The sequence below is a fragment of the Abramis brama genome, assembly GCF_963993115.1.
Source record: "Abramis brama genome assembly, chromosome: 24".
NCBI classification, from domain to species: domain Eukaryota; kingdom Metazoa; phylum Chordata; class Actinopteri; order Cypriniformes; family Leuciscidae; genus Abramis; species Abramis brama.
In genome coordinates this window covers 23,780,456-23,798,557 of record NC_139986.1, presented here as the reverse complement: position 1 = coordinate 23,798,557, position 18,102 = coordinate 23,780,456, and the positions used below count along the sequence as shown (strand labels likewise).

The following is an 18,102-nucleotide window of genomic DNA, read 5'->3' as shown; positions in this document are numbered from 1 at the left end:
CCGTCTAAAACATACTACCATGAGCTGAGACAGTGATAACATTTAAGGATCCACATGAATTGAGATGCAACTGCCATTGTATTAAAGTCAGCATGAAACAGAAGGTGTGATAGTCTTTTCTTCCCAATGTACTGCAATGTATATGTGAAATGGCTTCTAGAACCAAAAAAAGTGAGGCGGGAATTGATTTTGTCTGTCGGGAATTGATTGGATGGTTGTGGTTTGCTATTGGTCAGTCTAATGTGAGTGACAGGTTGCCCCGCCCTCACGCCAGTAAACACGTCAGAGATGTCGCTGCAAGAGGAAGGGAAAGTTATTTTGACTAAAGATTATGAGGTCTCATGAATTAAAAAATGTATTTAAATAATACATGTATTACTTTATAATAATTACTGCAAGATTTCATAAAAAAACAAGAATTGTCAGTTTTGATCTCTTGGTGACTTTAAGATTTTTATCTGAACATAATTTTCCTTTCTTAACTCTGAAAAATAGCACACTTCTTTGTTCAGACTTTTTGTTTTGGGCAAATCCAACTTGAATTTGTTTAGTTTTTTGAAGTGTGAGCAGCAGGAAAAATAAAAAATAAAATCCGACCTAAAACAACCCAGCCGTTTACAAACCCATGATCCTATATCAATCCTGCCTGGAAAAGTTGTAGATCCCTATTTACATCATTTTATTTACATCAGTACATCAAATAATTTTGCATTTAGGAGACACAATTACCCAAAGTGACATTGCATTCATATATATTTTGCATGCATATATTTTAAAGATAAATTCTAAATGAATTTGTTGACTGCTCATGCACGCAATATATTTCATTTTGGTCCTTGCAGCTGTTAGTATATCAGCTAGACAGAATGTGGCTTTCCCAGAACACATATTGCACATGAAGACCGACAGAAGACCTTTGACTATCTTTAAAAGGTTCTCACTGTGGTTTCATAACAAACAGTCTGATACATGTCCTTATCACATGAACACACAAACCACACTGCTATTTATGGTGAATGCTGATTATGATCATTTTCGTGGTAACACTTTAAAGTAAAGACTCAAACTCATTTGACAGATCCAGGAATGCATTTATCATCTTGCATTTATATCAGATTAATTGATATACAGTAGAAGAGAATAACAAGAACAGCACAATGGAAATATAGATGTTGCAAATGCAAACACAAATACCACTGAATTCAAAACACACTGATTGTGATCAATCTTCCTCCTTGACGATGAAGCAGGTCTTAGAACACGTATGTACACACACAATCGTTCTGCAATCAGCCTGCATGCACCAGACTGCCTGGAGCCTGTTCAAAAACAGCTATGAGACAGTAAACAAGTGGTTTGTGATAGCAGCGATGGCTAAACGACATCCTGGTGGTGTGATGTTTCCAAAGTCACTGTCTTTATTTTCAGACGCAAGTTGCCCGGATGGGATTTCTGAAGATTCCTATCTTTTCTTTGACCTGTCACTGACACTTGGCTCTTCCAAATGTACAAGTACAAAAATATTTATACAGAATATAAACAACTTCAGAATCATAAGCATATATACCAAGTAACTGCACATGATAAATGAAGCATGCTCAAAATAAGCATGCAATTATTTATTCAAATATTATCTTAAAAAATATTATAATTAAGTACTTGTCTAACGCGTTGATAAATATAAGTGGGATTATGCACTGGATTTGACATCACCCTAAAATCCTATAAAATCCTATAATATATTCATTATGTAAAATATATATTGATCAAATTAAAAAGCTTTTGAATACCTATGTGTGTATACTTACAATACTTTAATTAGACAGTTGCATGGACAAAAACATCATAAAATAACGCAGAGGAAATGACAGACTGGTGATGAAAGAGTTCATCAACCACCAACCAATCAGTCAGCATTTCCTTTTGCATTCAAAATAGTTTATAGTCCCAAAAGAAGCTTATTGAGTAACAAAGCCTTGCATTATTTCTAATTTGGCTATTGGTCTAATGGCTCTAATTCACTTTGCACATTGAACTCAGCTGTTTTCCAGATAAATGAAAATGGAAACCCACAAGAACAAGTCTTTTGAACCCTAATTACAAAACAATATGACTCATTGTGAAAATGCTACCAAATTATGGCTCTAGTTCATCTGTGCAATTACATCCTCACAAGATCTCATTATCTTTATATAGAACATGGAGCAATAAGCATCTTAGCTAAATCCACATCGTTACGGCATATGGAGGCTGTTCCAACCCTTCACAACTGTATCTGTGGTATTAACTGAACATCTTGACACAGTTAACAGGATTGCATTACCTGGTTAATGAACACAGCGGCTACCGAAGCACATTAGATAACCGTGATATTAGTTTTTTATTGTTAGTACACTGTAACCTACATTTAAACTAGATATTTCATATTTTCTAAGTAAAATGTGAGCAATGCTTGCCTCATGATTTCCAATCATCTCCATGTTATTATTTAAAACACCCATGTACCACAATATAAAAAAAAAATAATTGTTTTAAAATGTTTTAAATATTTAGTCAATTTACACTGGCCGGTGGAAAAAAAAAGTCACTGTTTGCATTTATATAGGCAAATGCTTAAAAGTCTATGATTGGATCATTATTCCAGAGATTCTTATGTTTCTAGGATGTTATATGTTTAACACCAGTTCTTCTAACCCTAACTGATGGAGTGTGTAGCTTTTTATTTCTTAAACAACCATGTAGGAAGACACATCATGATCATATTCCAGGATGACAATGTCAAGATTCATCAGGCTCAAATTGTGAAAGAATGGTTGGGAGGGAGCATGAATAATCATTTTCACACATGAATTGGGAGTGAATTTCACATATGAATCATTTTCACACAAGTCCAGACCTTAAATTCAATGAAAGTTTCTGGGATGTGCTGGAGGAGACTTTACAGAGTGCTGGACTCTTGCATTGTCAATACAAGATCTTGACCAAAAAATGGATGCACCTCTTGATGGAAATAACATAAATTTTTCAGCCTGATGAATCTTGTCATTGTCATCATGGAATATGGCCATTATGTGTCTTCCAACGTGGTTGTTTAAGAAATGAAAAGCTACACACTCCATCAATTATGGTTAGAAGAACTGTTGCCAAAAAATATCATGCTTGGAACATAATAATCCCTGCAATAATGATCCAGTCATAGACTCTTAAGCATTTGCCTATTTAAATCCAAACTCTTTTTTTTGGCCAGGCAGTGTATAATGGTAATCATTTAATGAAGAAATTATAATTATTGAATACATCAAAGTGCCATGAAACCATTTTTTTGTAAGGGAAGTTTTATACGTTTCTGTAAATCAATGTTCATGCTAAAACAAAAAATAAATACATAAAGCACCTGCCATGGTCTGAAATATAAAAATTATTTAAATAAAAAAAAAACTCAAGAGAAAGAGTGCTCTGTTAAAACACCTACTCAAGCCGCGGGAGGTGAGATCTGAGGATAGGCGTTTGCTTCTCTCTCGGTTTGACTGTGCAGCTCAGAAGGGATGCTGATCTCTGTTTCCTTCCTGGAAAAAAAAAAGAGAGATCTGGGGAGTCATTTGTACTGTATATATACAGCCACCCATAGTCCACAGCATGTGCCAGACGCAGCATGATTCATTACTAAAGGATCTACCTTGGTGTATGGGCTTAGAGACTGCAGCCGAATGTTTCTCTCAATAACTCTACCTTTACATTTTTTTATGTAATGTGTTGATTTCCTGATAGAATGGGACTGATAAACGTTTATAGGAAGAACTGTTTTGCTTGGCCTGCTAATTTAGTCACAGAAGAGCAGATAATAGTGGTTTCAGAACAGCCGGATTTTAGGATATTAAAGAAACATTTTAATATCAGTACAGAGTAATTTCCTTCTCTGATACTGAAATTACTCTGAAATTAAGCAGTAGTCATGGCTGATGAGGTGTTGTTCTGAAAGTATCCATGACAACATGCTAATGTGCTTATTATGGGATGGTAAAAGCCAGATGTTTGGCAGGGACACTAGTGCAGAACTCATTATGTCAATGTAATTTGCACAGTGAGGCAAATCAAGTGCAGTATTATAAGGATACAGATACTCAAGGCACTTTGATTAAATGCTACTTAATAAATATTGCATTGTGTTTACATGTTCTCCAAATAGTATTTCGAAAATATCACCTTTGTATTCTCACAGTTCAAAAAAACCATACCACGGTACAGAATGGTATCAGATGGCAACATTATGATAATTTGATACATTACTAAAATAACATGCTCTTTTGGGCATGTACCATGACAATAGATGAATATCAGATGATGTCACCAACCAACGTCTCCTCACTGACGTCACTCACTTCTAAAACTTGTCTGCCGCCATTTTGAGTACCTGATTCACGTCAGTCGCAAAGGAACTAAATAGCTATATCTTCAATATGTTGTGCGGTGGGGTGCAACAACAAAAAAAGGAGACCCCAAAATATCCTTTTACAGGCGAAAAAAGACGCCGTAATTTGCGGGTGGGGCGAGTGGGACATATCCCCACCACTTTTGAAACAGCTCGCGGCACGAATGTGCCAATACAAATAAACAAAACATCTCCAGTTAACTAGCAGAGCATTCATTTCGTTTGTTTGTTAAATAAGAGGCGATCTAGCGCTGAAATGTGTTGTTTCTGAAATCAAGTGATCAAAGTGCTCGTTGCCGCTGCGATCAGTGGCACGGATAACTTACTGTGTTTGTTTGTGGCTCGCGCACAGTCTTCACTCTGACGCGCGCTTCAATGTGGATAGACTCTCTATTCGTTCCGGTGAAAATACAAAACAAACTGAACACAAATTCATAGTTTTGATGAGAAAAAAAAAACCTATACGAGTGCGGATTATGGTGCGTTCAAGTCCTCCTGGGAAGTTCGTACGTACGAGGTGGGAAGTCGTGCTTATAATGGCATGTGCGTTCAAGTCACTTTCGTCGGAGCAAAATGGCGGAGTACTTTCTCTTAATTAATTACACAAAAATACAGTAAGGTTCTTAAACTCTTGTTCTAGAAAATAAAGAACAAAGAAATGTGCATCAGGTGTACTTTGTATTTTTATGTTTTTAATTAATTTATGAAGCCAATGCCACAACACATCGTTGCATGTTGCATTGTTATATTATAATACTATCATATTCTGTATTGGCAATTAGCTAACTGAGCTGTTAATAGAAAAGCCTGACAATATCACAGCTAAATACCTTTACGTATTGTGTATTCCGCCATGTTAATCACTGACACGCCCCCAACTCGTAAAGATCGGAGCTTTGAGAAAATCCCGAGCTCCCCACTGGTATTTACGACATTGTGGTGGCGTTCAAGTGTGTTCAACTCGTAAATACGATCTATATGAGATGACTTGAACGCACCATTAGAACCCATAACCTCTGACACGCTTGGCAAAAGTTCTGCCCCTGGACCATTTAAATACACACTTAAAATAGTCGGATCAGCATATAATATCATTGAATGCCAGGATTGGTAGTTCGATAGCAGCGGACAGAGACTGTAAGTACGTATCAGGTATCGCGTAGGGATCACACCCAAACGATATTATTTTTTGAAAGTAGCGTTTCTTTTCATGGCAGTCAAGGTGCGAAATGTTGTCTTTCATAGCCATTTACTGTATCCATACGAAGCTGTAAATAGTAGCAAGCTAGCTAGTTAATGCTTGTCGGTACCATAGACAGTACTCGGTAGGTACTCAAGATGGCGGCAGTCAACTAGAAAAAGAGCGGATGACGTAAGAGGTCACGTGACTGATATTCATGTATACCATTGTTTCTGGACATGTGGTGTTCTTTACCATGTAAATCCTATAGTACATGAATTAATAATACCACTATCTGATACTATGGTATCTTGGATATGTACCAAACTACATTTTCCACTCAGAAATAGAGAAGTGTTCAAAATATTTTTTCAACCCATTTATGGTTCTAGACCCTGAAGGGATTTTGACGAGTATGATTTTTAAACATACTAAATTTAGCCTGCTTTGAGTTTGCATCATTATAAACTTTTAAAAACAATTATGAGCACCGGATTCAAAACTCATGTCCTAAAGGGGACAATTGATCTGGTCTGTTCTCTGACTACCGCCGTCCGAACCAATAATTCACCAAATAGAGCAATTGATTTGCAACAAAAAAGACAAGCAGAGGTTAAGGCAGTGACAGGGTGATCATTTCTAGCAGAACAAATGTGACCTGAATTGCACACAGAATGACCTCCAATAGAGATCAATATTGGGTGATCAGAGTTTCCTTTCTAAAGGGAAAATGTTAGAGATACAAACTCATAGGAAACCTTTACAAAACCAAAAATATTCGGAATAACTTATGTAATTTATTACATCCATGTTGTGGTACACCGAAATACTGAATATTCGGAATACCATATGGAAGCTTGTTTCCAATATATATATATATTTTAATATAAAAGGTCATTGTTTTCTTGCATTTGGGAGTTTATATCTCACAGTTCTGAGAAAAGAAAAGTCAGAATTATATGAATTAAAGAATAAACAGAAAAAAATAAGCTCCAAAATTACAAACACAAAGACAAACCTCTCTCTTCCTATAGTCTAGAACCCTTTAAAGGAACACTTCTACTTTTTGGGACTTTAGCTTATTCACCGTATCCCCCAGAGTTAGATAAGTCCATACATACCTTTTTCATCTCCGTGCGTGCTGTAAGTCTGTTTGACGCACCCACCGCTAGCCTAGCTTAGCACAAAGACTGGATGTAAATGGCTACAGCTAGCATACTAATCCCAATAAGTGACAAAATAACGCCAACATTTTCCTATTTACATGTTGTGATTTGTATAGTCACAGTGTATACAAATAACAAGGTCATATGAGACACATCCATTTTTTAAACGTTTAAATACTGGGAACTATTTTCTCAGAAGGCGAAGCACTGCTACTTGGGCGGAGTGATTAGCGCAGCACCCGAGAAGCGCTGTGGTGAGGAGCAGAGAGTTCGCTCAGAGTTGGAGTAATAGAGTCAGCAATTACTAGATAGTAAATGCAAAGTTTACAATCATGGGTGTTCGCTGTATTGTAAAGAGCTGCGACAATAAACGGGAGACCAGGTAATACCATGATGTTTCATAGAATCCCAACCAAAAACGCTGACCTGATGAATCAGTGGCTACTTGCTCTGGATATAGATCCAAACACACCTGTAGACATCATCAAGGACTATCGCGTTTGCTCAGAACATTTCACTTTTAATTTTTGAGAAACAGTGACCTTGTTTGTGAAATAGTAGGCTACTCCCGTTCTGATTCTCCCCTCGACCTCAGTCTGTTCGGCATCTTGTCTATCAGCTTCCAAAGTTTGTAACTCCTCGTCTGTGTATTCTGGCTCAAAACGATATGGTTCTGGATCTTGGTTTGATACCAAATAAAAATCCTCTGACAATTCCTCCAAGTCAGCCATGATCACGAATCACGTTCGCTACTAGCTTTAGTCACGTTGGTTTTGTTGACGGAACGACGCTTCTCGGGTGCTGCGCTAATCACTCCGCCCAAGTAGCAGTGCTTCGCCTTCTGAGAAAATAGTTCCCAGTTTTTAAACGTTTAAAAAATGGCTGTGTCTCATATGACCTTGTTATTTGTACACACTGTGACTATACAAATCACAACATGTAAATAGGAAAATGTTGGCGTTATTTTGTCACTTATTGGGATTAGTATGCTAGCTGAAGCCGTTTACCTCCAGTCTTTGTGCTAAGATAGGCTAGCGGTGGGTGCGTCAGACAGAGTTACGGCACGCACGGAGATGAAAAGGGTATGTATGGACTTATCTAACTCTGGGGGATACGGTGAATAAGCTAAAGTCCCCAAAAGTCGAAGTGTTCCTTTAAAGGAATCACACATCTAGAAAAATAAAATGAAATAAAAATAAAGTATTTAAATAAATATGGAGTCTACACAAACTAATGTGCTACAGTATTCTGTCAGTGATGTTCTGCCTCAGGCTTTGATTTAAAAGATATTAATAAGCTATACTGCACAAAAACATAAGCACTCCAAAAATAAAACTAGAGAAGGACAATGACAGAACAAACACATGAAGGACCGTCTTGTCTTTTTTCCTTGTGAGTAACACGTGATGGTTTCTGATCTTTTCAGCTGAGGGATCCGGGAGAACATAGATAAGAGTTGGTTTATTTGTTCTGAGACAGGAAAAGCTGTGCATTTCCTTTCTATTAGCCCAGAGTCTTCACACACACACACACACACACACACACACACACACACACACACACACACACACAACTAACATCCCCCACTGACGCCAATGTCCTGCGCTGAGGGAAATAATCTCACCTCTCTAACCTCAACCCTGACTCTGAACCTAACCTAATAAACCTCAACCCTGACTCTGAACCTAACCTTAATATAAACCTCAACCCTGACTCCTGTAAATAAGTTCAGTGCTGAAAATAATAATAAATATAATTTTACAGTATACACAGCATTTGACAGTAGACAGCGCAAGGGAATAAATGCAGAAGAAGCTTTTCTAAATCGTTGCTTATCAGGGTGACTTCACCAGGCAAGTAGGACAACATTTCAGTCAACCAATCAGATTTGAGGGAGTTTAAGTTAGTCACGTTTAGGCTTACAACAAGGATTAGGGGCTTTTATGACATTTGTATTCACCTATCATTTCCCTCTGATTTTAGAGATAAGTTATGAGTAGGTAGGGATAGGGTTATGTTTTTGGACAGGAATGTTGTTCCAGGATCAACAAGAGATGTTGATCCAGGAACGTGTCTGACTTGGCAAAATCACGGTGACCTTAACACGCCATCTTATATAAAAAAATAGCACTGTGAATGCTCTGCAAAAACAGAAAGATACATTACGTGTCACGAGGGGCTGCAACTCAGGAAATAGAAGGCAGGATTTAAATGCTGCAGTATTTTCTCTTTCATCCAACAAAAACTTAAAATAGGCCTACACTTCAGATAAACGGGAAATCGAACACGGGTAGCAGATCAACACCAACATAATGATGAGAACAGACAAAGACTAAAACTGAGGGCTATATCTATAGAGAGCCTAAGTCCCTCCCCTCCGCTTCCGGCTCATGGGACCTTATTTCGGAAAAAATATGTATGGTAGTCAATGGCGAGAGACAACTTATATTTTTAATCCGTCTGAACTGTGTCCTGAATTACACATATGATGTTTGTCAATTTAAAAGATAATTATGAAAGTCAAGAAAGTCGAAGAAATTGAATTATACAACATTCACTGAAACCTATGCAAAGATTAAGGGGGTTTGCCTGGTCACTAAAACTGCACAAATTAAACAGTATTCGAGTAAAGTATTAGATATAAATTAGGAATAAAGTATTAGAAGCCACAATAATTTTGAATAGCGCCTGAAAAAGTTACGCCTATCTTGCTTTTGGAGGCAGATGTCTGCCGTTGAATGCAGAGAGAATGCAGTTGAGTAAGGTAATTATACTGAACTTCTTTGACAACAGACTTTCAGGCATTTCAGAACAACCAAAATAGCATTTCAGATGCTGTGCAACAAAGGGTTAATCCAACAAATCAGTCAGTCTGCTGGTTAGTCCAGTTGCAGTTGTTTTATCACAGTCACTATTGTTTGTGATGCGCATCAAGGAATTTATTCAGTTCATGTGTTTCATAGTTTATGAGCATGTATTCTTATCAGATAAAGAGTTTATCTGACTCAATTGAGCGCATACGTTTTTTTATGCACATTTTGGTATTTCCATCCAGCGGGTTTTTTTTTTTTATGCGAATGATTAAAATGCACAAAAAATTACATAAAAAAACACATGAAGGACTGTCTTTTTCCCAATGAGAAACACGTGATGGTTTGAGGTTTCTTCAAGGTTCTCTACTTGCTTGTAGTTCTTAATCCATCTAGTCACCCAAAATTGTTTATACGGATGCAATGAGAGAGGTAGAGTCCTTGGACAAGATGTTAATCTATTTATGCGGCAACATGAACACACTTGTTAAATGAGTTAACATCTTGAGACATTCATGGGAAAAAAGAATCAGATATCCAACTTGAGTTATGAAGGTGCTGACTAATGGTTTGAACTGTGCGATGAGATCTAGAGAGATGGATCTTACTCTTGATCACACTGAACACTTGATCTGTCTGAGCACGCTGGTTGCTGCGATACCCAACATATCAGTTAAGGGTGCAAGGCATGCCAGGCCATCGACAAGGTTTTAAATGTCAAATATGTTTGACCAATCATTTAAGTTTATTAGACATAATACCCACTCAAACTTCTCAATTACATCTAAATTAATTTCAGTGCCAAAGTAGCACAAAAATACCCATGGCTGTGGGTGTGACCCTGTTGAGATGAGTTATACAGGGCTCCTGTCCTATGAAGTCACTGTAAGTCCAGGACAGTATTAACATAACCCACATTTATATCCAGAATGCTGGAGGTTCACAGAGACTTAAAACTCTCTCATTGATGCAGAAAGCCAAAGCCATACATAGCACAGGTCCTTATAGCACAAACACACTCATTAGGTTATGAAGGTGACCTGGTCTACATCAACAGGTGAGATCAACAGGAATTAGTGCAGGTAATTTAATCTCAGGAGAACAGGGATAAGTTGGGAGTTGCATCTGGGACATTTCTATATGACACTTAAAAAACACTGAAACTCGTTTGAAGTGAGTGTAGCTAAACCTTAATTGTATTATCTTCTGTTTGATGAGCTTATAGACTCATGTAGACTTATAGGAAAGAATAATTTTATTATCTCAATTGCTTTTCATATCGATGAGATTAGTTTCCGGGTTTTTATGCTGAGAAATGGAGCCCATGTAACCGTACAAATAAAATATTTCAACACTACAGCGACCAAAAGTTTGGGGTCACTTCAATTAAGAAAAAATAAATAAAAAATCAATACATTTATTCAGCCAGGATGCATTAAATTGATTGAAGTAAATACATTTATTTTGATTCACAACAATCCTGAAACAAATGTATCACGGTTTCTACAGAAATCAGCATTTTAATGATTTCTGAAGGATCATGTGACACTGAAGAATGAATGATGCTGAAAAATCAGCTTTGCATCACAGGGATGAATTACACAAGTATATAATAAAATAGAAAACAGTTATTTATAAACTGTAATAATATTTCACAATATTACTGTTTTACGGATTTTTGATCAAATAAATCTAGACTTGCTGGGCATAAGAGACTTGTAAGATTTGAGTCTTGATAAGAGACTCAAACATTTCTCATCAAATTCTTCTAAAATCAAATTATCTTATTTATATTACAGAACTGCAAATCACGTGCCTGGAAATCAGTGAAGAATATCTTATAATGTAATTCAGGCCCTTTTAACTTAATTTGAAAATTATAATATCCATTTTGTGTGTTCCTGTGGACCGTGTGTGTGTGTTATTCGGGGATGTGTCATTTCTGTGGAATTATCTGGAGATCAAAAAAGGAACGATTCCAAAGACAATTATGATGACACAGTGATCAACCCAGTTTTTGTTACACACACACACACACACACACACACACACACACACACACACACACACACACACACACACACACACACACACACACACACAAACAAACAAACAAAATAATCCAGAAAATGCCACCACACTGTACCTTGACTCAAAGAGGGTAAATAATGAATCACAATTGTCAAGGTATTCAGGAGTAGTGAGAAACTTACACAAGTGACATCATACAGAAACACATCCAAGTCTGAGACAGGTTCTTTGAGCTTTTGTTCACGCCAGTTAGTCGTGAAAGAACCTGAGAAGACAAAGACAAAAGGAGAAATTCGAAGGCAAACATGCATCTATCCTTCACAGAGTAGGCTATCCCAGAATGCACTGCTACAACATGACAGATGAGAGAGAATCCTGATTATAAAGTATACTTCTATTTCAATCAATACTGAAAAGTATCAATAACGAATGTTCAGAGTAATTGATTATTCAGCTCATTTTTGCATGTGCTGTATTTTGTGCTTAATAGTGTCATGTGTCAGTGCTTGTTTGGACTTTAAGTTTGTGTTTTGATTGGTTCTTGTTTTCCTTTGTTCTTTTCCCGCCACTCCTCTGTCTTTTATTTCAGCATTAAACCTTCGTTCTTGGAAATATATCCTCGTCTGCCTTCCTGCAACCACTCGTGACAAATAGAGTATTGTGTCATGCTAACATCAGACTCTATTGAAAGTAAAGTTTCGCCTGCAAAGCGCTAGGCCTATGTGTGTGGTGTTGCTATTGTATTGTATTGGGTCACTCATGAGGTTACTTAGTAGGCAGCTGCCTATGTAGACAATAAGCATTCATCTTTATATCAACAGATTCATAACCATCCATTTTTGTACTTCATGAACACAATAGCATACTACCATATTACTCTACTCTAAGTATACTGTGCACATGAATACATGAATGTCCCATTTTGCCAAAGTGTGCAGGCATACAAATCACCTCAACCATTCATTCCGAGTGTGACAAATAAACCAGATAGAATGTCATTATACATTTGTATATATTGTTGTATAAATGTTTATAGTTGCATAATGCATTATGTTTCACATAATAATTTGAAAAGGAAATATGTATTCATATACTGTGCAGTACACCGTAAACAACAAGCTTGTATTCGATTCCAAAGATAGAAAATATTTATTTGAAAACAATGTTTTCACTCAGGTCCTGTAATTCTACAGTCACATTCTTTCTTATTATTAACTAACACATATCATGTTGACAGACCAAGCAAAAGAAAGAAGGGCCCATATTTAGTATTGCACAGTGTTTCATGATAGAACCACGTTAATGAGCTGGTCCAGAGCATGGTCTCTCTCTCTCTCTCTCTCTCTCTCTCTCTCTCTCTCTCTCTCTCTCTCTCTCTCTCTCTCTCTCTCTCTCTCTCTCTCTCTCTCTCTCCATTTCTTCACCATTCTCCAGTGAAACCGTGGGACGGGAGGCGACAGACGGGGCGTTGTTAATTTTTGAGGAACATAGATTTGTCCTGCCTTACTAGCTTGAATCCCTGAAGGCATCGGGTGTTTCTCATTTCATATAAGGAGGGCTTTCCGATAGTTAGTTTAAGAACATGTCTAGAATGAGACTCCTTAGTCATTCAAGATGTTACACTTAATTAAACTTATTAAGCGAGTCATATTTGCATATCATTTTCAAGAAGTGAAGGTGTGGGAAAGGCTTCTCGTGACAATCAGGCCTATACTTATTTTTAGGTCCGATTTGAGCATTTTCTAATATATAGCTTGTAAACGTCACTTGTAAATCAAAAAAAAGAAGTGCTGCAGAATGTATTGCACTTCAGGTTTGTTTGTTGGACTAACCCTTCAATGTGTCATCCGTGAGATGACTGTTAATCATAGCTCTCTCTGTGGATGTCCTGTTTTTAAACGGGTGAAGGAAATGTTTACTTACACACTATCATCTGATGGCTGACAACGCACTTCCTGTTTCTGTGAGCTTTGAAAGGTGTTGAGGAGTGTTTAAATATAAGGTGTCATAAACATTCATGGTGCACAAGCACACAATTGGGCTGTATATTCACTAATAAATCTTGCCATGAAAATCAATAAACACAGAAATTGAAGATGGTAATACTCTGGTGCAATATATATATTGCTATAATATATGTCTCTGTGTGTGTGTGTGTGTGTGTGTGTGTGTGTGTGTGTGTTAAATGCATATGGCATTTCTCTACATACACACAGATGCTGAATTACTAATAAGGGCATCCCTGCATTCTGAGAAACTTTGCTTTAGTCCTTTCTTAGACATAATATTCTTTTCATCCAATGTGTCTTAGAGCAGCACAGTGTGTTTGTGAGCGATGCTGCAGTTTCTGAGAAACATCACAGAGAAAATGTGACAGGTGGGTTGGAGTGTTAAAGTGTCGAAGCTAAAAATATGTGATGCTGGAGGATGGCAACCTTCTGACAGTTTCAGTGAAGTTATGAATTACTGAAATAAACTGGGGCATGAAAATGCAGTTTTTGTGACTTTTACCAGAAGCAAACTGAAGCTGCTTTGAGCTTTCTGAAGATGCATTTTTCACAGCACATGACTATTTAGGTGATCTAAAAATGCTAAAAGGTTATTAAAAATTGTGAAAATGGAATGGAGATAAAGAGAACATGATATTGCTGATAAGTATAATATAATATACATTTTTTTTATTAAATTAGAAATATGCAAAATATCCCAATTTAAGTCCATTGTATACAAAGTAAATATTCAGACGCCTGCTTATTTCTTTACCATTCCTCTACTGACATCTCCTGGTTAAACTAAGAATCACGTCGTCTAGTCATAATTAAAATGTAAAATATGCCCATTCTCTCCGTTTTCCAGATACTACTGGTATTTAAGTTGACATATAATAAATATAAAAGTCAAGAATATTTTTGACTTCAAGAATTAATGTTTAAATAAAATAAAAAATAAAACTACGTAATAAAGGGCGGGGTTTACTGTCTCTGACCAATCCCAAACTACAACTCCACGATTCTTCCTTGTACGTCATCTGACTCCTCCCACTTACGACAGTGCGAGCGTTTTGATTTAAGCTACTCAGTTCATTTCTGCGTAATCGCACTAACTTGTTTTTATAAAATTTATTTTTGGTTTCTGGATACAAATCATCGTAAAATGCAAGCACTAAGGTATGTACAGAACTGTATATATTATATTTAATAGCTGTTATAGTAGATGTTGACAAATGTTGCACAATACATTGTGTCGAGGAAGTAAAGCAAAGGGATTTTCATTCATATCATATGATGAAATATTTCTGATGGTTTGAATACAGGACTGACCAGACATGACTGGGCAAAACGAAGGATTATGAAAACATGTTTTATTACTTTTGAATTGATCACGCGAAACTAGTTCTATGATTTCAAATCAACGCCCATAGAAACCAAGTTGAGTAATATGAAATATAATAACCTTTATCCTTTACTTTTCCCCTCAGAAATATGTTTCGGTCGTGGTCATCTGATGCCAGACTTGACGGTAAAACTGTTATAATAACTGGAGCTAATACTGGAATTGGCAAAGAGACAGCCATTGACCTGGCAAAGAGAGGTAGGCAACCCTATTTCTATAAAGTTTAATATTCATATATTGTCATATGGAAAAATGTTGTCTTTTTGGCTTTCTGCTGTCATTTCTTTAGGAGCACGGATCATTATGGCATGCCGAGATCTGGAGAAAGCAGATGCAGCCCTGAAGGAAGTTAAGGATGCTTCAGGAAACCAGGATGTTGTTACCAACAGACTTGACCTCGCAGATTCCAAATCAATCAGAGAATTTGCAGAAAAAATCAATAAAGGTGAGTTATAAATTCCTCTATAAATGTCTTCCTCATATTGCACTACACTGATGCATCTGGAATTGTCTTTCAGAGGAGAAACAAGTCAACATCTTAATCAATAACGCTGGTGTGATGGTTTGTCCTTACGGAAAGACAGCAGATGGTTTCGAAATGCAAATAGGGGTGAACCACATGGGTAAGCGGATCTAATTTGTCCAAATCTGTCACCTTTTTTTAACCTTAAAAGAAATGAAGGGAGACATCAGAGCTGTCCTTCTTCCTGTAGGCCACTTCCTGTTGACATACCTGTTATTGGATTTAATTAAAAGATCAACGCCCGCAAGGATTATTAATGTCTCGTCCATGGCACACCAATGGGGGACCATCAACCTGGAGGACATCAACAGTGAGAAGAACTATGATAAAAACAAAGCCTACAGCCAGAGCAAGCTGGCAAACGTTCTGTTCACTCGCTCGTTGGCCAAAAGACTAGAAGGTCTGTCAAATTTACAATGTATGTTTTTTTATTTATTTAAATGTTTAAGCACTATGTTTTTAATATGTTAGATTATAAAATGTATTATTTTATTTATCTATTATTCTTTAGTGTCTAAATAATCTTTCATTTTTCACTCAATTAACTTTTTAATAAATTATTTAAATATCACTAAAATGCCTAAACCATAGAACTAAAAAGATTATAAAATATACATTTAAATAATATAATGTAATAAAAAATAAAAACACATTTTAAATTCATTTCTGTGCCATTTTTTGCCCCTGATCCTTGATAATATCTGACCGTGTCGTGGGTTGTGCATTTGTACTTTACATTATTCTAGTCCAATAATATGATGTTTGATGATTTCTTGTCTGGTATTGTCTCAGGTACTGGAATAACAGCGTATGCTCTCCATCCTGGTGTGGTTCAGACTGAACTATGGAGGCACTTGAATAAAGCTCAGCAAGCCGCCATGTGGTTGGCAAAGCCCTTCACCAAAACATCTGTGCAGGGAGCTCAGACCACCATCTACTGCGCCGTGGCTCCTGAACTGGAGACAGAGAGCGGCAAATATTACAGGTCAGTGGATTTTCATCTCAATCTTAGCATTTTGCCTCAGTAAAAAGAGTACGTTTTACCGAAATTGCAGTAGAGCTTACCATGTAATTTCATCTACCTATAGTAGAGCGTGAATACACAAAAGTCCAATAGGTCATGTTCTGTTATCTTTCAGCTCAATATCACTATCATACAGCATTCAGTTACTGCTGATAATCTCTGATGTCATGATGTTTCATAAAACTAACAGCTACAGTTCAGTCATGTTTTAAATAGTCGATTAGACAGCTCGATCCTGTTCTGGAAAATGTCAGATTTTGGATTTGATTTTCCAAAACGATCTGACATTATTAACAAGTGCATAACATGGTGACAGTGCATGCGTGTGAGAGTGACAGAGCGAGCGCCAGTTTATGCGGATGTATTTGTATTTATGTATCGCTATTGGCCCTCAACATAGTTTTGACCAATCAGTTCAAAATCACTCTTATAGGTCGGTGCTTATTGTTTTGCGCGCAGTGAGTAGCAGAACGTTTAGAGAGAGTGTATATACCTGATGAATTATTCCAAAAAAAATGAGTTACTATCACCAAAATGTAAAAAAAAAAAAAAAAAGACAGCCAAGCATATTTTAATTTTTCATATCCGCGAGTAAAGCTGATGGTGTTTCTGATCAAAAGAGATCCAGAGAAGATGGAACTGCACACCTGGATAGCGGGAAACACAAGCAACGAGAGTTCGATGCAATGGAAGAGGCAAGAGAGAATATCACTGATCAACTGAATGATATTTGGTCTCAGTGTAGCTATACACATAACATAATAATACACTAAGATGAAGTTAGGGCCGTGCAGAAACTTGTGAATGATGCTTTTATTATGCCATCACCATTTAGTCATTGTATTTTCCTGGAAAACTGAAGTTGTATGGTCAGCGTCGGTCATAGCGCCTTTTAATTGCTGTTTTTCATCCTGCAATATTCATTTACAAATGAAGCATCGCTGTTAGACGATGGTAGCACATTCTCACCTGTTTTCTGCTCTCCACGCAGTGACTGCGCACCTGCTAAATGCTCCCGGGCTGCCATGGATGATGAGACGGCCCAGCGCCTCTGGGAACTCAGCTGTAAGATCCTCAGCATCACATGGGAATGAAAACTCAACTCTCTTCCTGTCCCTGATGACTTCAAGTTTTATTGCAGTCTGCCTGAGATTGGCCCATCTGTCAAAATCAGAAATACTACTAGTTTATATTAACATAATATCAAAATGAGAACTGGCTTGAAAGACTACCAAATATAATCAAATATGATGGGCTTTACATTATATGAAATTTAAAACATATTTTGTAGTTTTTGGTCTCAGGTTGCTTATATATAGTAATTAAGGTACATATGTATGCACTAAATGATGTATTAGATGCCAGATACAGGTAGTTGAAAATGCAATGAGTTTATGTAAATATATATTTAATACATTTGAATTTTTGTATCCTAGTATTTCCAATAAATGGCTATGGATATTTGTACATATATTTGTTTAATATGTCTCATGTTATATTGGATATTGTACATTTTACATATCTTTTCTTTAGACAAACACAATCT

General features: G+C 36.8%; 1 protein-coding gene across 1 annotated transcript; it reads left to right on the top strand.

Moving 5' to 3' along the window:
• The first annotated feature begins 14,649 nt into the window (after positions 1 to 14,649).
• rdh12l (retinol dehydrogenase 12, like) lies at positions 14,650 to 18,023 on the top strand. The gene is made up of 7 exons (XM_084102851.1): positions 14,650 to 14,783; positions 15,095 to 15,207; positions 15,299 to 15,454; positions 15,528 to 15,632; positions 15,723 to 15,932; positions 16,325 to 16,517; positions 17,548 to 18,023. Exons 1-7 carry the CDS (start codon positions 14,770 to 14,772, stop codon positions 17,648 to 17,650), a joined length of 894 nt encoding a protein of 297 aa, XP_083958977.1. The 5' UTR covers positions 14,650 to 14,769; the 3' UTR covers positions 17,651 to 18,023.
• The last annotated feature ends 79 nt before the right edge of the window (positions 18,024 to 18,102 follow it).